The sequence below is a fragment of the Podarcis muralis genome, chromosome 3 (assembly GCF_964188315.1).
Source record: "Podarcis muralis chromosome 3, rPodMur119.hap1.1, whole genome shotgun sequence".
NCBI lineage: Eukaryota > Metazoa > Chordata > Lepidosauria > Squamata > Lacertidae > Podarcis > Podarcis muralis.
Genome location: NC_135657.1, coordinates 117,620,758 through 117,643,766, shown reverse-complemented (window position 1 = coordinate 117,643,766; position 23,009 = coordinate 117,620,758). Strand labels below are relative to the sequence as shown.

Below are 23,009 nucleotides of genomic sequence, written 5' to 3'. Positions count from 1 at the left end.
GTCCCAAAGTTGAGGCTTCAAAGCACTAGAAGCAGCAGGACATTGCTAAAAGCAAGGCTATTCCCACCCTCAGCTGCTGAAACAAAGGGGGGGGGGGACACCTGGACCAAGGAGGATAACCTTCACATCAGCCAATGTGGAGAGGGGGAATCCTATGCAGCGCTGGGTTCCTGCTTTGTGCAGCCCTTCAAAGGCTCCCAACCATCGGTTGGTTGTCAGCTGTTTTGGAAGCTGCTCAAGTTCCACCCTTTTGGCAAAGCCCACCCTTGGCTGCATGACACTTGTAGTATGGATGCAAGTGGCTTATCCCAAATGGCCTTGCAGACCAAATGGAGATGATTGCGCCTAAACAGTGAGTAGTGAGAGTCTGGAGGAGATAAAACTGATGGTGGATGAGTATGATAGGAGAGAGCAGAGGAGACAATTAATGTGAGCATAAGGGGGGAATCTTATATAGCCAAATGAATAGAAGGTTCAAAGGGGATCCAAGAATAGTAGCTCAGCAGTTCCACTTTTGGTCAGATGCCATTGAGAAAGTCACAAAACTTGTGCTTGATAAAATAATTGTGATGTCCTTAAAAGAATCCACAGCATGCTCATTATCTTCAAATAAACCACATCTGGAATTCCAACTACGCTGAGGAAGAAATTCACTTCCAAGTGTCTCTTTCTCTAGGCTTGTGGCTCTGGTCTGGGTCTCTATGCTGAGCACACAATTACCTTTCTGGAAAGGCACTGCCATGTTTTCACCTGCATTTCCAGTTTGCATCAGTGCAGAATCTGAGTCTCGTATGTTTCCCTACCATAGAGGCTGTGGCGTCTTCTTCTATTGTTGGGCAGAACAAAGAGCAAAGCCCAACATAGCTATTAAACTAAGTGTTGTCTATTATTAATTCAATTCTTCATGCTGGCTATGGCTTTTTCATTTCCTCTCTAAGTGATAAAAATCTGCCCTGCCTAACTCTGATTCAGGATCTTTGAAAAGCATGAGATGGGCTTGGAAATTCATAAAGAGAAAGTGCTTCCAGAAACTTTTGTATGTAAAAAAAGAGAGAAAAGTCTCCATGTTCTTCAAAGTTCTGTATCCAAAGAAGCAGCATTGGATCTGATACAATCAATACAAGAAAGGATTGCATTTTTAGGGCTGAGAACATTTATGGTCTGGCAATTCTGGGAAGAGGAGGACTTTTGCCAAGCTGGCTGAATCTCATGGGAACACATCCGACAAAGACTCTTCTTGTACCTTACAGACTTATTTTGGCATAAGCTTTCATGGATCCTGTGGATCTATGGACCATGGCCACTGCTAGTTATCAACTATTAAGAATATCCATCTTTGGACTTACCCTCCTCACTAACTCTTAAACCGTTATTTTATTCCCAAGACAAAAATGAATTCTAAAATGTTTCCATTTTCCCAAAGCCATATTAACTAGATGGACCCCTTGAGATTCACCAGAAAAAAGTTGCAGGTTGCCTTCCTCAAGTACCCAATTACTCAAATTCCCCCTACAAAGTTCCTAAAAAAGCAATTTTGAAAAAGGTCAAAGAGTGACCAACACAGCAGTATTAAAATGGCAAGGATCCCTGTAAGTAACTAAAACAGCCTGATTTGTAAAGCTTACGATGTAATGAATTATGGAAAATGACTTGTATATCGCATATAATTAATTAGTTGTCTTCATTGTGAATGAATGGGCTCAATGCAATGGGCTCAATCACACTTGGGATGATGATGAATTAGGAAATAATGGATAACATACTGCAATATTCCTTCAGGAATGCTACTCATGTTCAAAGAGAAAAAAATGCAACACAAAGAGTCCTTATAATCTCAATTTATATGGCTAATAGCTCCTGGACATGGATCAGCCACTCAGTGTTTTTGGTATCCCCGCCAGCCCCATGAAAGTATATTCCTGCTGCTGGTGTTATTATCAGTAACAGCAGTGGGGATGTGTAGATGTGTTGTTTGTCCTTGACCAGCACCCAGCATGCAGATTTCCTGCTGCTTATTTTTCTTCTTCACTTACCCACTCTCAGCTCACCGCCAGCAATCACAATACAGGCTGCGCTAAGTGCATTGCTGGAATTTGATGGGAATTCCAGTGTGCCCTGGATATAGAGGCCTCGGACACGAGGAAGGGTTGTATCCACAAAGATGCTTCGGCCTGAGAAAGAGGGAGGAAAGGGAGAGAGAAGTCTGTAATGCCTGTGGTTTCAATCCAATATAAACACTTAAGGAAGCACTCTGCCTCCAACAGTCTTCAAATTTGAAATGAAAGGACGTATAACACGACACCAAGAAAAGAGAGAAGATCTTCACGGTCTGATACGAGGTGCTTTCTGGAGCAGCCACTAATACTGTTCAAATAATGACCTACCTTCCATGAGAATGCGGAAGAGTAATGGGGGGGTGGCATACATTTTAATGGAACACTGACCCAAAGAGGAACAACAATGCCGCTTGCTGTTGCTCTGTGACTTTAAAAGGGAAGTGGGCAGGTTCTGGCTTTTCCTTCTCACTCTGTGCATAGGATACCACGGTGTATCTGTGATGGCTACCCCTCTCACCAACACGCTCACTTCCTTCCTCAAATCACACACAACAGCCTCTTCATTGTTCTCAGGCTCATGGCAAGTGATTGTCTGTATTTTCAATCCAGACTTCATGCACACTTTAATCTCTCCTAGCGAAACTAATTGGTTTAACAGTACTTCAGTGTGCTGGCATTGCAGTAGGTTGGTGTTAAGTTGCTAGAGAAAAGCAGCAAACATTTACACACACATACACACACACACAAAGATACCTGGACCATGATTAAGAGGCTTTCAAAAAATGCATACTGCATTCAGAATCTCAACATACTACTGTATCATTAGCTCCTGCTGCTACTAAAATAACAGGCCTAATTTAATTAGTCTGTAAATAAACACATGAAAATTCTCCCTTGATCTCTTTCTCCCAGTCAGCAAAGAAATTCAGTGAAACACTTGCTTGTGAATGCAGCTTAAGGGAATTAACTTATTTTTTTAAGAGACACAAAGCAAAAGGATTGGTCTTCATGCTTCAGATGGGCTGCCTGTGCTTCTTCCACATTGCCTGCCACTGAGCTCCGAAGGATGAAAAAGTTACACAACAAATCAATCTGTTTTGTCATTCAGACACCACATTATCATCAGGTCAAGTTACTAGTCAAACAAACAGTTGAAAACAGATGGCTCCAAAGTGAATAGAAGGCCTCTTTTCTCTCCTTGTGCTATAAATAAACAAAAGAAGCAGAGGTCAAGTAGATTATGAATGGAGGCAGAATGGCCAAGTACCCATAGCTGCAGTTTGAATGACAGAAAGGTCATTTGGGTGAACTCTATCTATGTCATCTACTGTTACTTTATTAACAAATAATTCAAACTTCCTTTTTATAAAGCAAGATTTTTCTATGTTGCACTCAGAAAAACAACATAGAAATTGTTTTTTGCTTTAAAAGGAGACCATTTCTAACCTCGGGGCATAATTTCAAATATTCAAAATACATTTAACCCTCCATTCTAAAGACACAGATTAGTGATTTTCAGACTATTGACAGGGAAACTCTTGGGGAAGTTTATCCAAGACTCCTCAATGAGAAGACTGACAATTGCAGATGTTTCTCTGAGAAATAGCTATTTCCCCAGGATGTGCAACCACAGCAGCATGTTGCTGTTATCTGGAGCACACTCTCCGTTTGCGTGGGACAATAAAGTGAGACCCAATTGGTCTTTAAGAAAAGTTCCACACCAACTCATTGTGTGCGTCCTAGAACGCGCTCCCTAATCTCAGCAGCACAAGCGGGTTTATTGGTAGACAAGTTAGTGCTGAAAGATTTCCCTGAAGGAAGAAAGTGTGAGAACAACTGATCTAGGTGACCACAAAACTATGGGGTTGGTGTAGTACATTGGAATGGGGAAACACTTCCAGGGCATCCTCAGACGCCTTCAGTATTAGAACCAATACCTCAGAAGTACAGCAACTTCCTAAGAGGGGGTTACTGCTCTTCCCACCTCAAATAACTCCCACTAGACCCTTACAATGGCAATTGCCCAGACCACATTCATGCCGACACCTCATTAAAAGAGTGAAGCATAGCAACATTGATCATTCTTTCTTTACTGTTGATTTGCATAGGTTCTTACCAAATGTATTAACAGAAAGCACTCCTGCTTATGCAAGGCAAGGTACCAGATTTCCATGTGTCCCCTCCTACCCTCCCTCAAGCTGCTCTTGAGATTTGAAGAGCCCCCAGGAACTCTGGAGGAGCTGGCACAAAGAGCTGCAGTCCTGGTGGAAAGCAAATGCCACGAGCGGAATAATTTCATGCTAGCACAAACCAACCACTGGATAAAATTCAGTAAGTTGACATAATACAGAAGATACCTTGCACAAATTGACTTGGAAATCAGAAAATAATACAGTGTCACAATAGTACACAGAAGCATAGGAAGGAAAGCCATTGTAGCTAAATTAATTTGGGGGAACTAGTCTTAAGCGAGCAATTTTATAAGACATTAGCTTAAATCCTATTTTTTCCCCTCACTGAACAGAAGGAGCTTGCATTTACAGAATAAAAACTTAAGATCCAAGTCAGTAAGTGCATGCATAACATAGTCCGTGTCATCCTAGAGTGTATACTTCATCTAGTTCTCTGTTACTTATTTGCTAAGCCACATATCCTTAGAAATAACTGAGCCTTAAAAAAAAAAAGTACTAACTTCCTATATAATCACTGCTGCTTGAATGTGACCCTACATCAGCAACACAGATTTGTTTATTGTTAACTCGTCATGCACAAAAATAGTTCTGCTGGTGAATGAATGAATGAATCTGATCATCATCATCAACAACAACAACTAAGGGACATAACCAGAATGGTGAAACCACAACCACTCTATTTTATGTGGTGTTGGAGTGATGCAGAAATATATTCAACAGAACAGCAGAGGGCTCTGTTGTAGAGCTAAGCTCTTTCCACACTCCTTTAGGAAATGGAAAAAAAACTGAAGCGTCTTATTCACATCTTGCAACATACATCTATTTGTAGCTTTAAATAACTTGGGGCCAAATATTGCATACTTTAGGTCCTATAAACCTTGGGGGGAAAGGTCACGTGTGACTCATCTCTTTTCTCTCCATCCACTCTACACCACTTAATCAGCAAATGCTAATACATAACGAAGAAGGATACCACTCTAATATCTAAATTGATACACCATTCATGCATGCATGTTTTTTGTCTAGCAAAAAGTTCAGTAATGTCACAGCTCTGGCATAAAACAAAACTTGCTAATGATTCAAGTAATGACACAAAATCCCTTTGATCAAGACTCTTGCACTAGAAAATGCCATAAATATACCACCAAGTGGAAATCAGGAACAACGGAAGCATTATTACATGAGATACAGGGCTCCAGCATTCATCTCTTCAAACAGAAAAACTTCAAAGCAAATCAGAATCAGAAAGAATAAAAAAAAAAGCCCACTAACAACAGAGCAGATTCCACCACTAAAAAACAAAACTGCCGCAGGCTACATGATATCATATCTATACAACATACCATTGCTAGAAATTATAACATGCTTTTCTCTCGCACACAGTATTAGGGGTGCATTTCATTTGAACTTTGCATACAAATGTGAAAGCAGAAAGGAGAGCTACTGCATTTTGTCTAGAGCGAAGCCTGTGTTCATGCATGGCCTAAATTAACGCATCCCTAATTTCTGCACCTCACATAAGAAGCACTCTGGCACATGTTAGGCTTGTCTATGGTTATTGTTTTGACTCCTGGCGTGGAAAACAGAATTTTTTACGCAAGCACACAGTCAAGAAAAGGAAACGTGAGGAATTCTTAAGAAAAGAGTAATTTAAGAGAGAGAGATCAGCTACAAAGAAAATTAAAGGAGTCAGGCAACACACATCCAAAAAGAAGATTAGAATGTGGCTTGAAAGAACTGCAGAGTATAAAATGAAGATTTTAATATCTGATATCTTACCATGATCTTAGATATTAAAATCTTCATTTTATGCTCATGGTATGAGGAAAGGGTTACAAATATTTTTACCAGAGGGCTACAGAATGAAAAAAAAATATGCATGTTCTAAAGCATGAATGACTTAACTTTTAAGCAGTACACTTGTCTTGTTTCTATTTGCCAATTATCTATTTTGCTTTGGTTTCACTATTCAGTCCATGTTAGTGTTGCTTTTTTAAGCCTTTTAAAATTAGGTTTATTCAGAAGAGCTCAGGACTAAACTTCCAAAAGGAAGATCCTCCAGGTGTGATTCTGAGGTCTGGGAATAATTTGTTTTGGAGACATTGACTAAAGCAAGGAAGTCAGTGACCCTCTTTCTGGTGACTGTTCTGAAAGAAAGAGGGCTTCATCCATATTAATCTCTTTAGAGGGCACCCCCAGAGTGTTTCCATTTTTGCATTCTTAGATCAGAGGTGGAAGTGAGGAAATTTATAGTCCTCCCAATATTGTTGGACTGCAACTCCCATCATCCCCCATCATTGGTCATGCTGGCTGGGACTGATGAATGTTGGGGCCTGACCTGTGGAAAGCCACAATGTTAAGTATGGTAGTTTAATTCACTGAAATTCTAAATGCTTGTATGTATTACTATGTGTTTAAATTTGATTGGTTGGTAACTGAATTCTAGCAAGTTCTCTAGTAGTTCTCATGTGATTGGATAACGTTGGTCATATGGGAGGTATCTAATGAAGGAGAGCTCCATTTTATGTGAAGCAAGATGGCTGTGTTTTAGAATCCACTGTGAACACTGCTAAGTTGAATAGAGTATTGGAGTGCTTCTTCTCTGCCTGAAAGAAAGCAAAGTTGAAGGATGGGAAAAAGTGGAAATATCTCATAGGAGCTTTAAGGCATGGCTTAACAGAGATAGAGAAGGCTGAGTGCTGAGCTCTGGAAAGAGAGGAAAATACAGTTATTTGGAAGTTAGAAGAAGAGACTGTAGGTCCATGCTTGGATAAGCATGTGCCTGCAAATATTATGTTTTAATTTATCTATAACTATAATTTTCTGCAAGTAAAGTTTTTGAATGTTAATTCTGGGTATTTGTTTAGTTCCCAAAGAAGGGTGTCACTCATATATATGATTTGAGCTTCTTAGCTGCGATTTCGCTACTCTTACTTCAACACACAAGTTCCTCCACCCTATCTTAAATGAACCAAAGCCCTATTCTCTTTTGGAATATGAAAAATGAGAAATTGTGGATTCATTTATCAGCATAACCCATAGAAGGTTATTAGGAATAGCTGTGGCATAATTTTGCTTACCTATTAGGGCTGTAACTAAAATGCCAGTGATTAAATTGCAGGCATTATGTCCTGAGAAAACGTGTATATATGTATTTATGTATGTAGAGAGAGGGGTATGCTTGTCATGGGAGGCAAGAAAACATGACCAAGTATGTGGAGATGACAAATAAACAGTTAAATCTAAGGGTCACAGAATCACAGAGTTGGAAGGGCTCCTGAGGGGGCTGTAGGGGTCATATAGACAAGCCCTTGAAATGCAGGAATCTCAACTAAAGCATCCATGACAGATGGCCAGGCAACCTTTGCTTTAAAAATTTCCAAGGAGAAAGAGTCCACCACTTTCCGAGGGAGTCTGTTCCACTGTCAAAGGGTTCTTACCATCAGAAAGGTTTTCCTAATGTTGAGTCAGAATCTCCTTTCTCATAACTTGAATCCATTGTTCCATCTTCCATGTGAGAGCCCTTTAGCAATTCGAAGGTGTCTATCATGTCTCCTCTCAAATTCTTATTGATAGTGGTACCCACCTTGTGGAATGCCCTCCCATCAGATGTCAAGGAGATAAATCACTATACAGCTTTAAGAAAACATCTGAAGGCAGCCCTGTATGGGTAAAGGGACCCATGACCATTAGGTCCAGTCGTGACCGACTCTGGGGTTGCGGCGCTCATCTCACTTTATTGGCCGAGGGAGCGGGCGTACAGCTTCCAGGTCATGTGGCCAGCATGACTAAGCCACTTCTGGCGAACCAGAGCAGCGCACGGAAACACCGTTTACCTTCCCGCCGGAGCGGTACCTATTTATCTACTTGCACTTTGACGTGCTTTCAAACTACTAGGTTGACAGGAGCTGGGACCAAGCAATGGGAGCTCACCCCGTCGCAGGGATTCGAACCGCCAACCTTCTGATCGGCAAGCCCTAGGCTCTGTGGTTTAACCCACAGCGTCACCCACTTCCTGTATAGGGAAGCATTTAATGTTTGATGTTTTATTATATTTTTTGGAAGCCACCTAGAGAGCCTGGGGCAAGCCAGTCAGATGGGCAGGGTACAAATAATAAATTTATGGTGATTATTTTTTATCATTATCCAGACTAAACATACCCAGCTCCTTCAAGCACGCCTCATAAGGCTTGGTTTCCAGACCCTTGATCATCCTAGCTGCCCTCCTGCACACATTCCAGCTTGTCAATATCCTTCTTAAATTGTGGCACCCAGAACTGGACACAGTACTCCAAGTGTGGTCTGATCAAGGCAGAATAGAGTAGGACTATTACCTCCCTTGATCAGGACACTGTATCTCTGTTGATGTAGCCTAGAATATTAGCCTCTTTTGCTGCTGCATCACACTGTTAAGCTTATGGTCTAATAAGACCCTCTAGAGGTTTTTTTTACATGTACTACAGGCAAACCAGGATAAAATCAAGCAGGCTTCAGAATGCCTCTGGGCAACCTGACCCAGCTTTTCTGTGTATTTATTTATTTCTCCCATGCTTCTATGATTTTTCTCCTTATGCAAGACTAACTTTCACATCAGACCTTTTCTACTTACCAGGCAAAATGATGACGTCTTGACCAGTTGATGGTATGCTCTTATTGTAGCCACCCCAGCCCTTTGTCACACCATCCCAAGACTCAGAAAGTGACCATCTCAGAAGAGGTGGTGGAGGAGGAGGAGGAATTGGATCTAGAAGCAAGGCAAATTACTATAAACAGTGTCTCTTTAGTACCTTATAAGCATAGCCAAGGTGTGTGAATAAAGATGCTCATTCCTATCAAAACTGATCACTGACAGTATTCAATTCCATTACCAAGCTTAGATATTGGTTTCAACTATCCAAGCATTTAATACATACCATTCATAACAGCACAAAAAGAGTTAATCACAGATTTATGTTTCTCATGGACACATATTCACAACCAAAACAGATACTTCCCACCGACCAACAAAATCACAGCATTTGAAGAAAAAAAATAACACACCCACATGCACGCATGACTACTTTCCCAATCACTCCATCTTAACAGCAAGGAAAATACTTCAATTTTCCAATGTGGTCTTAAAGATCAGAAGATCTTTAACTGCGAAAATTGAAAACAAATTAAGAGAGATTTTCATTTTGTTAAAAAGCACAAATATACTCATTATTTTTAGTTTAGTTTTTTCAAAATGTAATGATTTTTACTAATTTGTCATTTCATCAAAAATGTAGCACAACACAACATTGCTTTTTCCTCTTTTTCGTCAGTCTGGCCCCAACCCTATAAGGTGGGATAGCTCAGTTTGGAGGATGAGACTTAGGACTCAGCCACACTGGACTGATTAAAATGTTATCTATGTGTTATAAACATGTGATACCAGATAGCGCTGTAGAACTGTGATCTGTCCCAATGAAAAATTGCAATGAGAGCTTTTTTATATAGCATTTTTAAAAATAGAGTTTTCCAAATCAGTATAGATCCAGCCTCAATCTCAGGCTTGTTGGGCAAAAGATTCCTGCATTGCAGGGGTTTGGACTACTGTAGATTATTCTTGTGGTCCCTTCTATGATTTGCCTTCCTAAACAATTCTATGATTTGCCTTCCTAAACAGCTCTGATTTCACTGAGTGCCTGTTAGAGAAGGGCAGGAGTAGTGTTGGGGTGTCAGAGATGTCAACCTAAAAAAGCATTCTTACTTCAATCTTCAGCCAAGAGCAGCTTACAGGTCAATTTTAAATATCCTGGGTGGTGGAAAGTAGACTTTTCTCCTTTCAAAATTACTCTGTACAGAAAGACTCATGTGCACAAAAATGTGTTTCCGTGTGCACTTGAAGCCTAATGCACTGGAATAATTATCTTTAAAATAGTCTGAAGTTAAAGAAGGCACCATTATTCTTTTTTTTAAAAAAAATTACCCAAGTACAGACATTAGCCCACAGAAGCATTGCAGATAAACATTTTTAGTGGTCTTAATAATCCCACACCTTCAACACATACCGGGCACTGGTAAAGGGACTGTAACTTCTGCTTGGAATGCCACTTGGATTGGGCCTTGACCTGTAACTAAATTTCAGAAGCCAACAGTTTACAGATAAAACTGACAAACAAATTAAAGTAGGCTAAAATATTATTCTACGATAATTTCCAGTTGTAAACTTTGCCAAGCTTCTCAGTTACTGAAGGCATTTCACAACCAATTAAAATAATCCATGGATTCCTCACCTCTGATTTTTTTGTTCAACCGTAGACATATGCATTAAATAAACAATTAAATTCAAGTACAAACAACCAAAAGGAAAGAGAAAATTTCACCCTCTGGTCCCTGTTGCTCCAAGGTAACTCTATTAGCCCTCCATTTGCAGTAGAAATTTAGCGGAAAATGTTCAACTTTTTTGTTCAACTACATTCCAGACTATTTAATCAATGCATTTTTAGATTTCAGTGACCAATTCTGTCCTCTGAGAAACTGTATTTACCAGAGACAGACAGTGAAAAGCACATAATTTATCTTATTTATTAAAATATAAAGGTATCTCCAGCTGAAGGCTCTTGGAAGATAAAATGAAATCATTACTGAATAATTACAGAATTATACAGTTGTATCAGGGACGCGGGTGATGCTGTGGGTAAAACCTCAGCGCCTAGGACTTGCCGATTGTCAGGTCAGCAGTTCGAATCCCCGCAGCGGGGTGCACTCCCATTGCTCGGTCCCAGCGCCTGCCAACCTAGCAGTTCGAAAGCACCCCCGGGTGCAAGTAGATAAATAGGGACCGCTTACTAGCGGGAAGGTAAACGGCGTTTCCGTGTGCTGCGCTGGCTCGCCAGATGCAGCTTGTCACGCTGGCCACATGACCAGGAAGTGTCTTTGGACAGCGCTGGCCCCCGGCCTCTTAAGCGAGATGGGCGCGCAACCCCAGAGTCGGACACGACTGGCCCGTACGGGCAGGGGTACCTTTACCTTTACCTTTTTATCAGGGACACGGGTGGTGCTGTGGGTTAAACCACAGAGCCTAGGACTTTCCAATCAGAAGATCGGCAGTTTGAATCCCCGCGACGGGCTGAGCTCCTGTTGCTCGGTCCCTGCTCCTGCCAACCTAGCAGTTTGAAAGCACGTCAAAGTGCAAGTAGATAAATAGGTACCGCTCCGGCGGGAAGGTAAACGGCGTCGCTCTGGTTCTCCAGAAGCGGCTTAGTCATGCTGGCCACATGACCCGGAAGCTGTACGCCGGCTCCCTCGACCAGTAAAGCATGATGAGCGCCGCAACCCCAGAGTCGGCCACGACTGGACCTAATGGTCAGGGGTCCCTTTACCTTTACCTAAGGACATATCACTAGGCAGACCTCCATTTTAAGATAGGATCTCCTACACTCAAGGCACCACACAGCAATTATCTGATGCACCAGATATTTATTGGAAACCTCAGTTTTAGCCTGTTCCATTGTCTCCCTATGGATCTTCTTCCATTGCTAAACTGCTGGTGTGCAGCCATGTTCCAAATCCATCTCTCTGTAGCCAAATATATTGCAATAAAAACCAAACTAAAAACAATCAACACTGTGGGATCAACTTCTTTTATTTACTACATTTCCCCCTGCCCCATGTTTCCTCCCATGTGTGATTTAACTCTCATTTTTATCCTCACAATAGCCTGAAGCAGGTTAGCCCGAGGGACAGCCAGCAGGTTTAAGGTCATCCAGTCAACTTTGCTGCTAAGGGAGGATTTGAACCTTGGCCTCCCTGAAACAAGTCTTAGCATCTAGACACTACGCTATACTGGCTGTGCAACATCATAAGGTCCTCAGGCAATGGAAGTTCATAGAACAGTTGTATATACTCCACACTGTCATCTAGGCAAATAAACAAAGGATCCCAATGCAAAATTCGAGTGCCTCTTCACAAAATACAACCCTGGGGCCCAGATGTAAAAACCAAATAAAGGAGTGGGTAACAAGTACCATCAGTTTTCTCTCTGATTTTGGGCTTTGTTGGACACCTGGCTGATGTATTATTATTATTATTATTATTATTATTATTATTATTATTATTATTATTTTAAAAAGTCTTCCTTTAATTCAGCTTTCCCAACCATTCCCCCCTCTTCTAGCTAGGAGTTGATGCATAGGTGGAGCAATATGTTCATCAACTATGTGGTGACAGAAAACTTTGCCTGTGGTTATTAGAAAAAGCTAAAACTTGGATAAATGACCACAACAGACACACATAAACAGCAAGCCAGACTATTCTATTCAACATTAAGTGGTTCAACATATATCACATGAAAAAATAACATTGAAAGCTTTTAGAAATCATTGCCAAATCCAAGAAACTGTCAATGGTTTATGTAGCGTTTCATGTTCAGGTAATCTATAACAAGCTTATTGAGAGAATGCAACCAGGATAACACACACTAAGACCTCAAAGAAACAAAATGAGTTTCTACCAAATCTAACCAAGTAAACCATTAATAGATTAATTTTTACTTCTCTGAAGTCTCTCAGCCCCACTCACCTCACAGAGTGTTTGTTGTGGGGGAGGAAGGGAAAGGAGATTGTTAGCTGCTTTGAGACTCCTTAAGGGGGGTGAAAGGCGGGATATCAAGTCCAAATTCCTCTTCTTCATCATCATCTCACACCCAAACTACAGAAGATAACAGCAGTCTCATGTCTGTGTAGATGCAGGACTGATCTAGTCATTTTTAAGGCAGGGGTGAGCTGCAATTATTTTATTTTATTTTATTTTGGTATTGCTTTTATGGTCTTTCCTGTTTTATTGTATATCTATTACACACTACCTTGATATTTTACATGAGTTGGCAGCATAGAGATTCTTCTACAAATAAACAAATCATGTTAAAGCCCCCAAAGGGGATGTGAGATAGGGACTCTACCCCTCTTGCTGCTCTGCCTGTTGAACTACTGGTCCCTCTACTGGGCTCTAAGGGAAAAGCAAATTTGTGGGGCTGTCTTCCTGTTCAGTGTGCACTTTAAATCATGCATCCCCATCCCACTTTACATGCTTGTGAAAAGGCACCTTGAAAGACGTGTCCTGCTGCCCCTGCGATTTATAAAGTAGGCTAATACACCAGTTCACAAGAATGCCTTGACAACATATACGTAAAATAGCTTGAATATCTGACATTACAGCTATAAAAGTGAGAACATTCAGACTCCAACACTGAAGCTTCCATCCCAGTGCCGTCCCACAGATGGGGGGGGGGGCTAATGAACACTTTCTTAATTGAGAGCTTTGAAGAATGTTCTCTGAAAACTCTGCATGTCAGGAAACTCTTTTTGTGGTTTATTCATAACTGTGTAATGTTTTTTGTTTTTTGTTTAGTGTGGCTTGGTTAAGGCGGACTTACACAACAACAGATCAGTGCACAATGAGTGAAGTTAGTCAGCTTGCTTCTGATATCAATTTGGGTTTTGTTTCCACTTTGTCCTGACATGTCAAACTTGAGAAGGCGCACTGTCCTTCCCAGAGCACATCAGGGTGGGATAATATAGAGTATAAGCAGCCCCTGCTGCACTCCAGGATGGCTTCCTTCAGATGTTCAGCTTTCTGAATCACAATGTATTTTCTTTCAACTGTGTCATTCAGACTGAAGCAAGAAAAAGAGTGTGTGAATTTAGGAGCACGCCAGTGAATGAGCTGGCATCTGATATGTATTTATTGACATTAAATTTTGGGTTTAATGCACTCCTGCCACTCTCCAACAATTCACTCTAAAAGGCTTTTAACCGGCACAAAAGGAGAGGGTCAAAAGTAAGTTGACCCCTAACAGAATGTACAATTATTAGAGAAGGCCAGGACAAGAGCAGCTGCTGGAACCCCACTGACATCGGAAAGTACTTCCAAAAGTCTGGTTATTAATAATACACCCAGGTTCCCCACCACCACCACCACCTCTACAAGGTCCCTTTCGCTTCTCTAAGAAGAATTATAGCCCTCCCTAGCAGCTGCAATAATTGTGTTCCCATTGTTGCACGGACCTCCCCTCGACCACCCCCTACAAGTGTCCATTGTTGGGGCAGAGTCAAGTGATTATATGCTCTGGCTGATACGGTTTGAGCCCAGCTGCCTAACTGCTGACACACGAGCACCGAAAGGGCGGGGGACCCACGTCTGCAAGACGGGGCTCTAACATGCCAGACCTTTTACATAAGTCAAACAGGAACAAATGATGCTTTATGGGTCCTGCTGACGGAGCAACCTCCTCTTCCTTTGAAGTGGTGGCTGCTTATAGGCTCTTACAGCTTTTCCTCTTCAGCCCAAGCAAGCATCCTCCTTTTGATATGCTACATGCTCATTATCTCTGCCCCATTTAATGATTTTTGATTGAAAGGTGGCAGCTCAGTTGCCAAGAGGATCGTTAAAGAGGCTCCACAGAGTCAGGCCTACAATAAAGGCTTTCCTTATGCAGTGGCCTAAATTTGGAATTTCCTAACAGCGTGTTCTTGTTCTTTGTGGCAGATAAGGGCTGAGCGTGAAATTCTTAATTAAGCAGTAAATAGTGTATGGGGTGTCAGCAGATGCAGCCTGTAGCCATGGAGACTAAGTCACATGAACATGAGAGCAGACACTAAACAGAGAGCCCCGGGCTTGGATGTGACTGGCAGCTGAAGAATCCTACAAAGCTTGTAAACGGGATTAATTAGTTGACTAATTATTTCAGACCATTAATGTAACTTAAAAATAAAGCCAGTTTCTAATATCGTAACAAGGGGAACTCCAGGGATTAAAACACAAAACTGCCCTCTTTCTTCGTTGAAGGCTCAAAAGGCCAAGACCAGCAATGCGACAATGCTGATTTCCTACAGGACATTGCAAAAAAAAAACAGAAACAAAGCGAAAAAAAGAAAAAACACAAACCCTTCTCAACCTTTCTGCCCTAAAGAAGTTCTGTGAAGCCAAAAAGTTGGTATATCCTTACTGGCAGAAGTCAAGAAATCTAAACAGTGGCTAATGTGAAATGGTTTTGGGGTGCTGGGGTATGTGGAAACAAAAGCTCCCATTGCTTAGTCCAGGGAAGGGGCCCAAAGATCTAAAGTTGGAGAGCCAGACACTGACTACTCCTTCCTAGGGTTTCATGTACTAAGTCCCAACATGTGACCAAAGGCGTCAGATGGTCTTTCATGTCCAAAGAACAAGTTCAAATGCTACCAGCTGGATAGTACAGATTTCTTGTTTGTGGATAGGTGGGAGACTGGTGTCCAAGCATTACCTGACCACTGGGTAGCATGGGGTTGCTAGAGGGCCCACAGTCCTGGGTGCTTAATGGAGAGGGGCGCACAAACCAGCCGCCCCCCAAAGAGATCCCCATCATACAGCTGGGGAGGGTGAAGAGTACCCTCTGAGCCTCCCCCTCCCCCACTTTGTGCACCAAGAGATCTTCTACCTACAAAAGTGAAGAATGGGCAAAAACTTAGGGCATGGAAGCAGCCCTCAGGGGCAAAGCTTCCACCTTATGGGCCTTCTTTAGAGTTCCACACTTATTTCTTAGTATGTTGAACAATGGCCAGTTGCTTGGTAAGGTTGGTTATCAGGGCTTCCTTAATCAGTTGGGGGAAGTCTAGAAATTGCACAAGCTGCAGGGAGATGCTGGGCAAACCCACTTCCAACAGCAAGGGGCAACAGGAGCTCCAAATGACTAACAGTGGTCTGAACAATGTTTATTTTTGTGTCTTCTGAAAAAAGCAGCACCTCCAGGCCTTTAGTTGTTCTGGTTGAGACATTTGTGACTCTTGAAGGACTGGGAAGGGAATATCAATCAAGTCTTCAGCCCAAAATGACACAGTCCCACAAAGGTAGATGTAGGAATCCAAGATAACCATTGCTGCCTGCCCTCACCCAGAATTTGTCTCACAGGTTTTCTAAATGCAGAGTCCATTTGTGTGCCCCTTCTGCCCCAAGAGTCCCCAATACAGGTATCAAGTTGTGGGCGGAGTGTTCAGATGCACGTTTTCCAAATGAAGTTGAGTGACGTGCTCTGCGTTGTACGCCACAGGAGAGTGGTAGTGGCCCCTTCTGCTAAGACCTTCAGGTGGCTGTCCATCAATCTCATCATCCCAATAAGTTTAGTCTTACTGGCGGTGGTGGTGGGAGATCAGAGTCAGGAAACAAGATTTTTAATTTAACTGAGGAGGAAAATGGAGAGCTGTCGATCTAGAGAAAATAACTGAATAATGGCAGGTGAGAGATCAGAAAAATCTTGATACGAAAGAGCCTAGAGCAAAGAGCTGCACTTCCTAGGTAAAGAAAGAAAAGGAAACTGGAGAAAGAGACTCAGGGAACTGCCTAGTATTCATGTTCATGTCTCATGTCCTTCCATCTCCTGTGATAGATAGATAGATGATATATAGATAGATAGATAGATTAGATAGATAGATAGATAGATAGATAGATAGATGATAGATAGATAGATAGATGATAGATAGATAGATGATAGATAGATAGATAGATGATAGATAGATGATAGATAGATAGAGATGATAGATAGATAGATAGATGGGGGGTTGTTAATCCAGTGTTTTCAGGAGTCCTCCTATACGACTCTGGGTAACTCCTCCCACCTAACTTACTTCACACAGGAAATCATCATCATATCATTTTATGTGGCAGGAGAGAAGTGATATGATTTTTTTGGGGGGGGGGGTCTGATGTCTCAAATGGAGAGTGTCATGGATGAGGAGTTACGTGTGATATCCCTCACCACTACCTGAGCTTGGGTACAGCTGTTCCTCCTCAATGAGCAAGCTGGTTGAAAACTCCCAGTTTCAGAGGAATCCTTAAAGTGGGGGGAATATGCATTTGTTCTTACCTAAATAAGTTAACTTCCTTCTTTCCCAATTGAAAAACCAGTCACAGCCTTTATTGTGCTTATGTGAAGGTAACGACAGGAGTGGCGATCCTTTCCGTGTACCACAGGTCACTGTAACATTGATGTGGGATGATCGGACTTCATGCTCCAGCAATAAATAATTCCCAGCTGTGAAATTATCAAACGTAGCAATATACTAAAGAGTAAAACATAAGAAAAATGCATACTTTTACAATATATTTGTGTCCAGATTTTGTCTGGAGCTTAACAGAAAGAATCGAAGACATGAGGAACATTCTCTAGACCCATAGTGCCACTATTAAATGATTTCATATAGGCTTCCCTAACCCCAATGGTCTGCACAAACACCCCCTGAACTGGCTATGGAGGGGTTAGCAAGGTTTACCTCACCTGGGCTGGTTCACTCCAGCAGAGATCCCACTGTTGGCAGGTTAAACGACCCCTGTGTGGCCCATGGGCCTTAGGTTGCCTTCCCCTGAGCTATGGGATGCCTCTCATTGTTAAAATGAAAATACACACAGCCTTTTTATGTTGCTCTACCAACAAATTTGCCCTCTTCATAAGACAGATAAATACCAGGAATGGGCACTGGATTTGGGCATTGAGACATTTTGGGGCTTGCCAGGGGCAGAGCAAGATCTTCATGAGGTGGGCATAATTTGAAGCAAAGACTCCAGAAGCATTTTGTGGCACCTTCACATTCCAGACATCAAAACAAGTGTCTGCTAAAAGTGAAAGCAATGCCTCTAATCTTAGCTTAACAACCTAGCAGGAGGGCAGGATGATGGAGAAAACAGCAGAATGGAGAGAACGTGCAGAGGGAAAGCTCCGTGGTGACTGACAGGTCTATGTTACCATCAAAGGGAATGGTTTCACCAATGTTCTCCAATCCAGCAGTGGACAGTATGGTGGGACTGTGCCACTCCCTTGACCTATGATACTGCAGCAAACCAGAATGGAAGGAGAGAGGTGCACAGAGGACACATGACTAACTTAGCCCCACCATGCTGTTTGCAGCTACTCCAATCCTAGTACAGTGGTACCTCTAGATATGCACACCTCTGGTTGTGTATATTTCAGGATGCGAATGCCGCAATATTTTTCCGGGTTTCAGCACACACACAAGCACTCTACATGCCACACGCATGCACAGAAGCGCTAAACCGCACTGCATGCATGCGCAGAACCGGCACCTCCGGTTGTGAATTCCTTGGGATGCGGCCAGAGCTCTACCTGTTTTTAACCAGATGTTGGATGGCCATCTGTCAGGAATTCTTTAGTTGTGAATCCTGCATTGCAGGGGGTTACACTCAATGGCCATTGGAGTCCTTTCCAAATCTACAACTCTATTAGTCTAAGACACCAAAATGGAGAGGTGGAGATAGACTTGTCAATAGTGAAGGAGCTCCAACTTCCAGTAAGAGGGAATGATTTTTACCTGGAAAGTAAATACCTTTTTGTTTAGCTCAGCCCAAAATAAACTTTAATGGTGCTTAGAAAAGAAAAGACCCTGAATCTATTTGTCTGTAATTTGGCAGGATTCCTACCTACAATTTTAGTGCAAACCAAATTTTGTGAGCAGTGTGCACCCCTAACAAATATACCAATATGATTTATGAAGGGGAGGGAAGTGTTACCTGCAAGTTTTCACTCAGCAGAGGGTTGTCGAATGACAGACTATAAGTCTCCTGATCCAAAAGAAGAACCATCCAGCCATTTGCATTTGACAGAGTGTCAGAGACATAACTGACCATGGTTGTCTTATTGCGACTATCAGTCACTTTTAAATTATAAGGACAGATCGGGGCCTTTCTGAAAAACAATTAAGAATAGTCACGCTACTGTTATTTTAGAGTGCTTGTTAGTTCACCATTGTCTTTCAAAGGCTTAGGCTAATGACAGCTCAGATGGCATAAAACATAGATACCGTATTTTTCCATGTATAAGACTAGGTTTTTCCCCTAAAAAATAATGTCAAAAATTAGGGGGCGTCTTATATATGGATAGTGCCGAGAGTGGACTGGCGATTGGTTGTTGCCCCAAAAATAGGGGCATCTTTTACATGGGGGTGTCTTATAGACAGAAAAATACAGTAATCCTTCCCATTTCCCAGAATCTGTCTTCTGTGCAATATTTGCATCATATATTTCAGAGAGCACACTTCTGATGTACTGAAAGTCTCTCTTCTGTGAACTACCAGTTCCTTGCTGTTGCAGGGAGTTTCTCATATGGCTCATGCTCTAGACAAGTGGTTCTCAACCTGTGGGTCCCCAGATGTTGTTGGACTACAACTCCCATCAGCCTTGAGCTCTGGCCTTACTAGCTAGGGGTGATGGGAGTTGTAGTTCAACAACATCTGGGGACCCACAGGTTGAGAAAGGCTGCTCTAGACAGTGTTTCTGATAAACAAGGAGCCAAAATTGAGGCTCAGTGTCAATAGACTTCTGTGGTTTCACTGCCCAAAACCAAGAGTATTTGACAGTATTATTTGCGGTATAATTCTTGTCCATCTCTGAGTATCCTCAGGAAAATAGAAAAAAAAAAGAAATGTAGTCAGTGCAGCCTCCCTTGTTTAGTGCCTCCAAATAAATCTCTTGGTTTAATCCTTGAAAAGGCAACAATATGCTCCCTCCCTTTAAAACATGCAGGTTAACCGTGAACTGGAAATGGATATCAGAGTCTCTTTCCAAACAATGATTCTGTTTTTATACACTGTCAAGCTAGCACCAAAATAGAACTACCGGTACTATATTGCCCACATAATTGAGCATTCCTGCAACCATAATTAGCACCATTTTAATTTGCCCTAAATAGCCAGTGATTTTCACTGTGCCCTAAATAGCCACCAATCTACCTCTCTTTAATGTTAATGGAGCAGAGTAGGGCACGAGTATTTGTAATTCAGAGGAGCTGAGGGAGTCTGCATGGATCATTAAGAGGAGAGAGCTTTCATTACCAAGGGAGGAGGGAATCTCTCTAGGAACTGATCTTGTCTTTATGCAAAGGAAACCAGGAAAAGGCAACAGCCATAAGATGAAGTTAACCCCTGCCTCAAACTGTCAGGAACCTCTCAAAAATTGTTAAGAACAAAACCAACTTATGACTTATTGACAACACCAAATTTTTACATCCATGTAAGTTTCAGTTAAGAAGCAGCATGCTGCAAAAATCTGGCATGACTAATAGATGGACCTTGACAGCCTTGGTTACAATTTGCCATCATGGTTGTATAAACTGTTATGTAATTTAGCTCAAGTGTACTGTGCAGAACTGTTGAGCGTAAACGGCCCACAAAGGATTTGCTAAACCATTCAGCAACTCTGAGTAGAATAAATATTAAGCCTCCTGTTTATGTTTACCATTAGCTTACTTATCCTAAGGGTTTCTCTCTCTGAGTCTCCTTTTTGTATTAAGGAAAAACACACCGCTTGGCTCTAAATGCTTTTCGTTTGGTACCTTTGTGAAATAATCTACTGTAATCGTACATCTCTAGAAAATGAAGCAGGAATAATAAAAAAGGCTGTCTTAAAATAGTGCTGATAATATGAACCTCAATACTGAAATCAATTGTTTCACCAAGTTAACCTGATATTTTTGTTAGGCTATTGATGTTCCGTTCCACCTAAACAGATGTGTGGAGCTGTTGTATGTCACATGTCTGTTTACATTCCAGCACAGCTTGCTGGGAACTTCCGTTTGTGTATAGCTTTTGCTTTATGCTGCTTCTTGCTTGGACATGAAGAAGAGCAGACATGTTTTCTTTGTCCTGATCTATGCTGAATAAACTGCTTGTAAATATGCTTTACATATGCCTCTGTCTGCCCTTCCGTCGCGAAGAGTTTGTTATCTCTGTTGGCTTGCGTGCTCAACTTCTGAAAGGCTTCTGAAGCTCTGAGTCACAGTTTTGATGCAGAACCAAGGACTGGAGTTCGACCGACAACTGGCCGGTGGGCTGGAGACAGCTGGGGGCCTGCCAATTGCCCCCATTCCCTTGGGCACATCCCAACAATTTTAGCCCTCCACCCACCTCCACTGAGCACATACACCAGGAGCACTTTACACAGAGAACACCTGTTTTGCACATACAAATCCAAACTGGATCCTGCTGCATGTGACTGCTGCCAGCAGTTTTCAGAGACATTTGCCAAGGCCCATGTCTGTTCTGGGCCCAGCAAGAGTTAGTAGCTCCATCTTCACTCTCACTTTGTGTAAGGCTCAGCTACGTCTGAGGCAGTGCCTGCTGGAGCTTGGCAGCAGAACGTCTGCCCTGCATGCAAAAAGTTCTGTCTCCAGCCACACCACTTTTTGCAACCCTTAAACAAGGATGCACTTGTTCGCATATGGGAATCATGTAAACACATAATTGGGTACTCCAGGGGACGTCAGTCTTGGGCAGGGGTCTGCAACCCGTGGCTCCGGAGCCGCATTTGGTCTTTTACACCTTTGCCGTGGCTCCGGGGCGGATACTAGCGAGGGGAGGAGGCGCATTGTGCGCCCCAACACTCCCCACTGTGGTGGGCACTGTACTGGCTGTGACGTCGCATGGGGGCGGTGCACTGTCCCAACGTCACCTTCCCGCCCGCTGTCAGATCGGAGGGCAGCGGCGCGCATGCAGGTCTATATTTTTTTTTAAATGTCGCAATGGTTTTGCGGCTCCCAGTTTTTTTCCTTCGGAAACGGGTCCAAGTGGCTCTTTTTGTCTTAAAGGTTGCAGACCCCTGGTCTTGGGAAAGAGATGTTTTTTGTGTATGTGCATACATACCTCGATGTGCCATATACTCTACAGAGCAGTCCACATCTTTCCCCAATCTCCCATCTGAGAGCTCCCATGCTATATGAAGAACTTGAGAAAAGAACAATACTTACAGGCCAATAGACATACGGTGGAAAGTAACATTTCCATGACAAAGACTGCCACTGGCAACTTGACTGGCATTGACACTTGGCAAGCAGGAATCTGGAAGTGTATCCACAGAAGGGAGGAGAAAGCTCCCCCTTTGCCCTGTGATTGTGCCATCTAGATCTTTAAGAATCGCACAATGAGGAAATGGGAACGATATCCAATTTGGGGCATTTAGAAGTAGCACTTGTTCAGACCTCACAGCAAATCCGCCTGTAAAGTAGGGACAGGGAGAGAGAAATATGGTCTCGTTGCTAATAACTGATGAATAAGCTACGAAATCTGATTCAGTCAGGGAGGGGTCAGAATTATTTTGGGATATTGAAAGAATACGTTCATATATCATTGCTTACTTGTTTATTAAAGGCATGTATTACTTCATACTGAAAATCTATGACATATCCACTGTTGGTAACTAGAGATAAATGTATTTGGAGCATGGCATTAACAATGAAATTTTGCCTACTCAAAACTAAGGGTGGGATTTGCCCAATGAATCCTGTCCATGGATGCCCGGCCTGCACAAGGACTTCTGCTTACGCAATGGGGCTTTCTCCTCTCTCCATCCCCCATGCCCCCCAATTTGTCTTGGGAGGGGTTTGGGAGAGCCCTCCCCCCAGAACAGCCCATAGAGGGGAAAGAGAAGGGTTGTTCTGTCTGAAATGCTTGCATTGATGAGACATTTGTTATCGTGCCATGTTGGATTTCTCCCTAAAGCAACAGTTTCATTGAAATACAGCATGCTGAAATGATACATTTAAGGATAGTTGTTGTTCAAATTATTTATAGTCAGCTTTTAATGCTGTTTATGAGTGTATGTTATTTTTATGGTCATAACAACATTTATAAAATATACAGTATTTCAGAAAGCCGGATTATTGGCAGGATCTTAAGACATTGCTTATGCCCCATTCATCAAATGTTGAGGTCTTACGATTATTTGAGGTTGGGCACAGAAGATAGTACCTCTTTAGGGTAAA

The 23,009-nt window shown here is 42.2% G+C and overlaps 1 protein-coding gene across 2 annotated transcripts in view; it reads right to left on the bottom strand.

The window, feature by feature from the left end:
- Positions 1-23,009, bottom strand: part of PKHD1 (PKHD1 ciliary IPT domain containing fibrocystin/polyductin) — a 243,049-nt gene that overhangs the window by 90,159 nt on the left and 129,881 nt on the right. For both annotated transcript variants that reach the window (XM_077926565.1, XM_077926566.1), the window contains exons 44-49: positions 21,996-22,242; positions 18,767-18,941; positions 17,109-17,304; positions 10,285-10,350; positions 8,859-8,993; positions 2,034-2,171 (exon numbers count right to left, since the gene is read on the bottom strand). In XM_077926565.1, the coding sequence (XP_077782691.1) occupies positions 2,034-2,171; positions 8,859-8,993; positions 10,285-10,350; positions 17,109-17,304; positions 18,767-18,941; positions 21,996-22,242 (957 nt within the window). The remainder of the gene's footprint in view (positions 1-2,033; positions 2,172-8,858; positions 8,994-10,284; positions 10,351-17,108; positions 17,305-18,766; positions 18,942-21,995; positions 22,243-23,009) is intronic.